The sequence below is a fragment of the Quercus suber genome, unplaced genomic scaffold (genome assembly GCF_002906115.3).
Source record: "Quercus suber isolate HL8 unplaced genomic scaffold, Cork oak 2.0 scaffold_120, whole genome shotgun sequence".
Classification (NCBI taxonomy): Eukaryota; Viridiplantae; Streptophyta; class Magnoliopsida; order Fagales; family Fagaceae; genus Quercus; species Quercus suber.
In genome coordinates, this window is record NW_027069585.1 from 914,728 (window position 1) to 924,554 (window position 9,827).

Sequence of the window (9,827 nt, forward strand, 5' to 3'; positions counted from 1 at the left end):
TTGGGTCTAAAATGTTTTTGTACTCTATTTTATGTAATAGCCTCGGGCATTATTATCATATTATGATATTAATACCGTGACAAACTACCTAACAGTTATATATATGTACTTTAATTTTCATTAATATTATAAATCAGTTTCAATTGTGGCTGCTTTTTACTTTTATTTTTTTGTATATTATTAGGTTTCTTCTGTTTGCTTTTTTTTTTTTTCTTTCTTTTTTTGTTGAATTGGCTTCTTTTGAATTGACAGCATTTTTTAAAAATTTATTTCCTGAATAAATTATTAGATGTTTTATTGGAATGGCCAATGACATATGATATGATAGTGTTTGTTGGATTTGGACCTTTGGTCTGCTGACCCAAAATAAGATAATGAGGAACCAAATGTGCATGTTGCTCCTCGTAATAACAATTATAAATAAAAAATAAGAAGTTCCGCCTTGTAACTAACTGATTATAATCAGCTTTTTTATTACAAAAAGAGAGAGAGAGAGAGAGTCAACTTTAAAAATTAAAAAAAAATATTATTAACCCAAGATGACCTTCGTAGTCATAGAAAAAATAAATGAAAATTGAAATTTCAATCTGCCTTTTTTTTTCCTTAAATTATAATCCAAGATCATGATGGTTATTCTTTGTCATGATGATCATGATGCTTTAGGCGATTAGCCCAGGTGCTACCGTGCTGGAGAAGAAAATAATCATGGGAAGCATGTTCCTATCCAAAAAAAAAAAAAAAATCAGGGGAAGCATGTAGACCGGTTTCTAGCCCATATTAGAGGGTTTAAAAGCCCAATACTGATTTATAATGCATCACAATGACACAAGAAGAAATAGAAGGGGTTCACTTTACAAATTTTATTATATGGTAACTATGGGTCCATTTGGACTAAACTTATTGTTACTGAAACTGAAAACTGAAAATACTGTAGCAAAATAATTTTTAAATGTGTAAATAGTAACGTGGAACCCATTTTTAATATTTTTTAGTGCGTGAACAGTGCATGAAAAGTATTTTTTGTCTCATGTACAGTAAAATTATGTGATTTTACTGTTCACTTGCTGGGAAAAAAAAAAAAAAAAAGAGGAAAAACGCAAAACGTGGACTCAGCTTTCAGCTGAGTCCAAACGCCCTCTATATGTGCGATTTGGATAGGACGTTTCCTGCGTTTTGTGTTTCCTGCGTTTCTTTTTTTTTTTTTGGTTCTGCCCGCAATTGTTGACCAATCAACTGTCAACAGTGCTCCGTGCACTATTTATAGGTCCCACAAATTATACTTTTCAACAATTTTTTCATTAAAAATAAGTCTCACAGTACTATTCACCCATTTAAAAATTATTTCGCTATAGCGTTTTCAGTTTTCAATTTTTAGTTTCAGCAAAATAAATTCTATCCAAACGGACCCATAATATAATTTGGACATGACCTTATGTAATATACAATTTTATTGTAAATTTTTTGTAATAATAATTAAATGACTAAAACTAATTCTCATACAATGAAAAGAATCTTATAGTCTCACATTGAATGAGGGTTTTTTTTTTTCCTATGATGAGATAAATTTTAGCTAGAATTTATGTGAATTTTGTTACTTTTAGACTTTTAGTTAATAGAGACCCATTTAGGGAAAAAAAAAATAGAGACTCATTTAGGATGTAAATTGAAACTTTTTAAAGAGTTAATGATTTAATTAAAAAGTTAGGCTTTAATTTGAATCATCTCAAACAAAAAAAGAATTATGTAATTTACATTTGATAAAGGCTAGCCACTTGGTACAAAGAGGGTGTAGCCCCATGTTGCATATAAAAGATAGTGACTTGGTACAATTATGACTTATGAGATTCATCTTTTATTATATAGTAGATGATTTATTTAATTTAAAGTATTTAAAATACCCAAAAAAAAAAAAGCAGACCGTAAAGTAATTAACTTTTTTTATTGAAAACGTAATTTAATTAGAATTTTATGACTAAATGATAATTTTAACCTTTAAAGTTGGGGTTGTTTTTGTTTTAGTCCCTTAAGTTTTGAGATTTTCCTTTTGGTGCATTGAGTTTGATTACATTTTCAAAATGATCATTCCTTTGATCTCTTGTTACTAATTTGAGAGAGAGAGAGAGAGAGAGAGAGAGAGAGAGAGAGAGAGAGAGAGAGAGAGAGAGAGAAATCATTAGTATTCCTTATAATTTATAATTAATTAATTATAAATAATTATATAAAATAAATATTTAATTCATAACATGAATATAATGTAAACCAACTAATCAATCATCCAAAATACTTCAAAATTAGACAATCTACATAACCATCTCTTTCTCCACACACACACTACACATACACGCACAAACCATAGCCATCTAAAATAATTCAACAAGCCAAATTAGATAAAGCTAAGTTCAACAAATCAAACCTTCTAGATAGTCAATATAGTTCAAATTTCAATGAAAGCTAACTTCAAAAGTAATACAATATTGTCTTCATGTCCTAATACAAATGAACCATTACCATCAAATTTCAACTATTTTGGTTGAAGAAATACTCCAACTATAACAGGTTCTAGCAAATTTCAACATGAATGACTTAATTAGCTACTCATCTTGAATTACATAGTCAAATACATATGAAAGCAACTAAGCATAGACTCATCAAGCCCTTGTATTTTAATGAATTTTTCGTAATGGCTACTCAAATAAAATTGCAATGATTCTTAGCAAATATTTCTTGTGCTATTGTAACTTTTCTAATTTGTCTAGACAAAGCTGTAAAAGTAGCATTTTCTTTCCCACTAGCACAACTCCTAATATTTCTGTGAAAAACTTGATTGAGTTGAGGTTGCACTTAACGAATCAAATTGTTTCCCTATAGAGAGTTGTGCTCTAATTTGCGACTTAAATTGATGAGTTATCCATCCACATTACAAAAAAGATTGAGTATTTTTTGTCATTTTTAGTAATTTACACTTCAAATAACAATTTTGATAAGTGCTGTCAAAAAACACTTTTTGACAGTTTTTACCAAACGTTTTGCTTTAAAAAAAAATCAAATTTCTTACCGCACTTTTTAAAACCATCACTTTTTTTAAAAAGCTAAACCAAAGTCACCAAAAAGTTGACTGTCAAGTTTTGAGTCCAAATCTTTTGTTCCACTTTATACTCTACCAATAAATACTTGTCACGTGTTCACCTAATTAATTAAATACTATTATTATTGACTTATTAATACTACATTATTAATTAATAGTAGTATTTAATTAATTAGGTGAACACGTGACAAGTATTTATTGGTGGAGTATAAAGTGGAGCATAAAAGTTGTACAGAAGATTTGGACTCTCAAGCTTTATGTTTAACATTATGCTTCTAAATGACTCGTAAGGATATTGTAACTACAAAAATGGTAGTTTATTTTTTAACCAATTTTTAAATAAAGACTTAAATACACTGTTGATCCCTAAAGTTTAGGTATTGAGCACTTTTAATATTTAAAATTTCAAATGAGCACTATTAGTCCCTAAAGTTTAGAAAATTATCAATATATCGGCCCTTCCATCAACTTCCATTAGTTTCCATGCCTACATATTTTACGGGTCAGCAATTTTACATTTTTTTTAATGACATGGCAACTTTTGAATTACATAATCTAATTATTATATCCAAAATGGATCAAACTAACTATCTCATTCACTTAGATTTTTGATGTTCACGTTAGGGCCCACATTACAAAGTAGAAACCTCGAGCCACATGAGGTTTTCAATTTGGGTCTAAAGACTAAAACCTGTTGCTACAACTTGAGGGAGCACGACTCATATTGAGAATTTCTTGTGATCACTTATTTAGCCACACTCGATCATGCCAATCTTTGAAATCTCATGTNGAGAGAGAGAGAGAGAGAGAGAGAGAGAGAGAGAGAGAGAGAGAGAGAGAATTTTTTATTGGCATTTAATGATCATATCACTCATGGAAATGGATGGAAGGAAAATTTTGAAATTGAATCAAACATAGTGAACTAAAATCTAAATTGAAAAATCTCAAATTTCAAGAACCAAAATAAAAACAACTCAAACTTTAAAGGTCAAATGTGTATTTTAGTCTATATTTATATATGGTTTGTTTGTTTTTGCTTAAAATGTTAGTTTATTTTTACCACTAATTTATACACAATCTTCTAAGACCTCACTTTTTCTAAGTTATACTTTTACACAACCTTTATATTAAATAAAATAAGAAAAATGAAAATAAGACCATTCAAACACACTCTTGCACTCTATTTGTTTTAGTGGGAACTTTTTTTTTTATTTTTTATTTTTTTGAAAATGACTTATTTTTTTCATAGTTCTCAAAATCAGACTGGACCAGAAGGTCGGACTATGAAAATCGAGAATCATGATGAAAATCAATTTTTTAAGCATAAATAAGTGAGCATATGTGGCAATTCCGTGAACCCCTAAAACCAGGGTTAGACCACTCAAATCGGTGGCAAAAATCGTGCGGTCCAACCCTTAGCAATTTTTTTTTTTATTTTTTATAAAAACAACTTAACACAATTTTTCTACTAATTAAATTATCCACCTCTTACAAGGAATCCTGCAAAGATATCAATATATCGGCCCTTCCATCAACTTCCATTAGTTTCCATGCCTACATATTTTACGGGTCAGCAATTTTACATTTTTTTTAATGACATGGCAACTTTTGAATTACATAATCTAATTATTATATCCAAAATGGATCAAACTAACTATCTCATTCACTTAGATTTTTGATGTTCACGTTAGGGCCCACATTACAAAGTAGAAACCTCGAGCCACATGAGGTTTTCAATTTGGGTCTAAAGACTAAAACCTGTTGCTACAACTTGAGGGAGCACGACTCATATTGAGAATTTCTTGTGATCACTTATTTAGCCACACTCGATCATGCCAATCTTTGAAATCTCATGTAGGCCAATCTAATCCCATTCACACAATCTTATCTATCATGCCCATAGACTCAAAGAACTTCTACTTCTACGCCTTCAAATTAATAGAACATTTCAAGAACACAAAAGGATGCAATGGCCTAATCATTTCTAAACAAATACAAGGTCAAAAGAAAAACCATTACTTTGTTGTATAATTTAAGGATAATTTTAAAGTAATCTTCCAATTAAAGAAAGTTAAATCTTAATTCGATATGGAAAATGTTTTTGTAAATGTCCACGCAACATTTTTTGTGTTCTTTCTTGGTCTCTTACTAAAATAGTTACAACTTTCGTCAAGATAATTTTTAGTGAAATATATTAGTTAATATATTTATAACTCAAAAAATATTATTTATGAAATTATTAGTAGTCTATGGAGAATTTTTTTTATTCAAAAGTTGAATATTGGACATATAATACAAACTTAATAGAAATAATTGTGTGATAATTGTGATTAAACCTTCAAACTTTTGAAGGAAAGTTAAATAGTTTATTTTGTGATAATGCCATTGTTTTTTTATAAATAATTCCACGATTGAAACAATATATTCGTGAAAATATTGGACATGATTTTTATTTTCATAATATAAGAAGTGTAAGCTCAATTAAACATTTGGGGTCCCATTTCAACTCGATGCTCTCACTGATGTAACATTTGGGGTCTAACCCAACGTGTTTGAGTCCGGTGCAATTGGTATTGGAGCTTGCATAAAGGACTTTTCCGGATATGTTCCTGATTTCGGTATCACAAAGGAGAATATCATACAAAGAGGAATGTGTTTGATGCTTCCATGATAGAAATTCTTAGAGCAAAAAATGCTCACAATAAAGGCCTTGAGAATCAGAAACAACCTTCAAGCATTGAAACTTTATCAACCTTCATGGACACGCTTTGTCAGCATCTTTTGCGATTACTAATTATCAAAACCTTCACAGGTTTTGATTTTAATTTTTTTTAATGAAACGGCGTCGTATGGGTGTTATTATAAAAAAAAAAAAAAAAAAATACAAACGGTGCGTTTTAATTTAGGATTTCAGATTCTTAAGGGGTATAAATTCATTCTTAAGGGTTTTCAGATTCTTTAACTCTCTCTCTCGTTATCAAAAAAAAAAAAAAAAAAAACCCTCACTCTCGGTCTCGCCTCTCGCCCGACGAAGCGACACTCTCCTGAGCTCCCGCCGTCGCCTGACGCAGCGACGCCTGGCCTGAGCTCTCGCCGTCACTCACCAGTCGCGGCAAACCAACGGTAAGCCTGAGCCTCTGCAGAATCCTTTAAGGCTTTAACTCTCTTTTTCGTGTATTGTGACTTTTGTCTTCGTGATTTCACTGGTTTGATCTTGGTGTTTTGTTTGTTTTCGTGTTTAGTTTTTTATTTTTATGAAGTTGGTTTTCATTTGTTTGGGAAAGCATGAATGAGTAAGTTGGTTTGATTGAGTGGTGAGTGATAAAATCCAAATTCTGAAACGCCAGTGATTGATAATGTCAGTGCTGGATAAACCCTGATTGAAAATAATGACACTCAACTCTATAAAAATCTGAACTTTTAGTTAGGATAAACAATACCCAAGTGACCCCATTTTGTAATTCTTGCTGATATATCATAACTTTTTTTGCCTGCCATGTGTTTGACGAAATGCCCCTGTAAAAAATCCAGGGTTAGATGGCGGGTTTGGGATCTGCGGTAAAAAAAAAAAAAAAAAAAAATCCAGGCTGGTTTGGGGGCACAAAACTAACCCCGTTTCCATCCCTACCTCCTCTCTCTCTTGCTCTCAATATAATTATTCTCTTGGTTTCATGATATTGTTCTTTGCTTGCTGCTAAGAGACTTGTAATGTGGTCACATTACCTAGTCTCCTTTATAAGGAGAACCGGGGTTCAAATCCCCCTCCCCTACTTGTTCTATTAATTGAATTATTGAAAAAATATTGTTCTTTCCCCACTGTTTGGTTGCCAAGAAAACTGGAAGAAGAGAAAGTTATTATTTTTTATTTAAATATTTCTGTTATGGTACTTGTGATTTATGGGATTGTGATGCATATTTCTGATTGGTATAGGTCTTATTAAAAATGGAGGGCTCAGTTGATGAAAAGGAGAAAGCAGTCTTGGGTTTGGTGACAGACTCCCCTGCTGCTGGAGAAACTCTCAGCAAAAAGTAAGTTTCGGAAAAATGTTTCTGATTTCACATAAATTTTTGTATTTTTAATGGAAAAACAGAGGAAAAAGAATGACAATCATTTTTGATGTGATGTAGGGCAAAGTATTTTATACTGTTGTGGGTCTTTGTTTCCTTCTTGGATGTGTGCTGTTTGTGTGTGATGCTATACTTTATACATGGACATAAAATACACTCACAATACCACATTAATCTTTTCCAAAAAATATTTTTCTCAACAACTTTTGCACATAACAAAAAAGAAAAGAAAAGAGAAAACAAGTTATATTATCTTTAATTTTTTTAATATAAAAAAATACGATAGTTGTAACCGCCTGCATATCAAAACCTGCCAAAATGGACTGAAACAAGCTGGAACAACCTGTATTGACTGAGAAGGCCAGAGAATTTGGGTTACATCATACACAGGTGTTATATACAAAAGCAGTATCTGTTGCTTTTGTTATTGGTGGCCAGTACAAAATTTGACCACTATAGATCCAACTTCTTCTAAAAATATTATTTTTGGTGATTTATGCACATATTTAGCTTCTTCTTTTATTGTTTCTTATGCATTATTTTTGTTCAAAATATAGTGCAAGTAGAATACTATTACTATGTAGGATAAGTTGAGGAAGATATGAATATAGCTTTCTGACGCATATAAATTACCCACACCAATAAATGAAGAAATCAAACTAGTTTTGGGTTTTTAATTCCTTTTGTATTTTGGGGAATATTTACAGTGCACTCAAGAAGGAATTGAAGAATAAGCAAAGGGAAGAAGAAAGGCGGCGCAAGGAGGAGGAGAAGGCAAAACAGGTACTTGCATACGTGAAAAAAAAAGTCTACCTCTAATAATTTTTATTATGAAAAATTTTCATATGCAAGGATGGCCATGTCTGAATTAGTCAGGACAAACTTGGAGTATTTAAAATAGTAATTAGTGTTGTTTGTTCATGTATATGACTTCTTTTTTCTGCCAAGAGCCATGTAGCTTAACTAACATCTCTTGGTATTTACAACTGAGACATCTAGGGTTCAAATCCCCTCTCCCCCTATTGTAACTATCTAATTATTTTTAAAAAAGGACACATTCTTTCCTAACTGTGATGAAAAATTTCAAAAATCCTGAAGTAATTGTAGGTGCTGGTTTCTTGGATTACTCATTTTAATATAGAGAATTTTAAATGTTGGTGCCATGGAATGTATTGATGTTACTAAATGAATGAATCGACATTGATCATCATGTTGTGGAGTTTGAACATGATGGAGTATGATGTGTTATTGGCTGTTATCTCTAAGGTACCTTACCACCTTGTTTTGAAATCTTATTAAGAATAAACTTGTGTTTATGTTCCAGGCTGCTTCTATGGCAGATTCCCGCAGCAAGAAATCTGCAGCAGCTGATGATGAAGATATGGATCCAACGGTATAAGTCCATTCTTGTCCTGCAATAGTTAGCATTCTTTTCCTGGATCTTTTCCACAAAGCTCTTGATTATAATCTCAATCTCCTGCTTTTATCTTCCTCGTTTGTTTTTCCTCCAGCAATACTTCGAAAATAGACTGAAATATCTTGCAGCTCTGAGGGCAGCTGGTGAAGAGCCATATCCTCACAAATTCCCTGTTACGATGTCTATCCCTGAATATGTAGAGCAGTATAAAAACATAGGCAATGGGGAGCATCTTGAGGATGTTACTGTAAATTTGGCTGGTATTGAAATCAGGGCTTTTATTTATTTGGTTAGTATTTATCATGTTTCTTTTGGTGATTTTTTTTTTTTAATTTTCTTTCCTATGCAAGGGCGTATCATGAGCAAACGTTCATCTTCTTCAAAGCTATTCTTTTATGATTTACATGGTGGTGCTGCTAAAGTCCAAGTTATGGCTGATGCTAGGTATCTTATCACTGTATCTTTTCTTTTCCCTTACTCATATTTGATTTTTCCTTATGATTTTAGTATTGTTATTTCTTTAGGTACGCAATGTCTTTGACAAATTATCTTTCTATTAGTTTTAATTTTTTTTTTTTTTAAATTGAAATTTTTATTTGTAAGTTATTCATGCATCCATGTGGGCCTTGAACCTATGACTTCTTCCTCCACCTTACCCTTGTAAGAGGAGGTGCAATTTGAGATGCAGCTCATTGGCATCTTTCCATATTAGTAGAAGAGCCTTTGTTTTTGCTTTTGGTCTCTTTCTTTGAATGGACACAAATTGCTCTCTCTGTGATCTTCTGTAGTGGAATAGGTGATTAGTTTGGGAATTTGGATTTTCTTGTTACGTAGCATTTCATGTCAAATTTCTTATCTTAAAAAGTTAATATTTTTGGGTAGTGATTCATCAATTAGTTGAATGTCAATATTTTGCCCAAGTTCCTTGTAAGAGAAACTTTGTTTTTATTTTTTATTTTTTATTGAAATTATTGCTAATTTTGTGTTTTTGAGGCCTGATTAGTTGTATGTAGAAGGCTTTTAGGTAGATTGGCAAAAAGAATGATGTAGGTCATTTTACTTTATCGCATCTTTCTGTACCACTGCCTAGTTTTCTCAACTGCGCTTAAAAAAAAAATTATAAAGGACCTATATAAACATGACGATGAATATGTATGAATGAGACTTTCCACTTGGTACTATTTGGGAAATTTTGGTTCTGATATGAATTAGTTTCATGGACAATCAACACACACCCCCCCCCCCCCCCCCCCCCCC

At 31.7% G+C, this 9,827-nt stretch overlaps 1 protein-coding gene across 1 annotated transcript in view; it reads left to right on the forward strand.

Moving 5' to 3' along the window:
* Positions 1-6,050: 6,050 nt before the first annotated feature.
* LOC111984296 (lysine--tRNA ligase, cytoplasmic) overlaps positions 6,051-9,827 on the forward strand; it is a gene marked incomplete in the record, with an annotated part of 10,830 nt that continues 7,053 nt past the window's right edge. The window contains 6 exon segments of the mRNA XM_065775849.1: positions 6,051-6,208; positions 7,017-7,114; positions 7,861-7,936; positions 8,478-8,546; positions 8,665-8,830; positions 8,921-9,014. Of these exon segments, the coding sequence (XP_065631921.1) occupies positions 7,029-7,114; positions 7,861-7,936; positions 8,478-8,546; positions 8,665-8,830; positions 8,921-9,014 (491 nt within the window).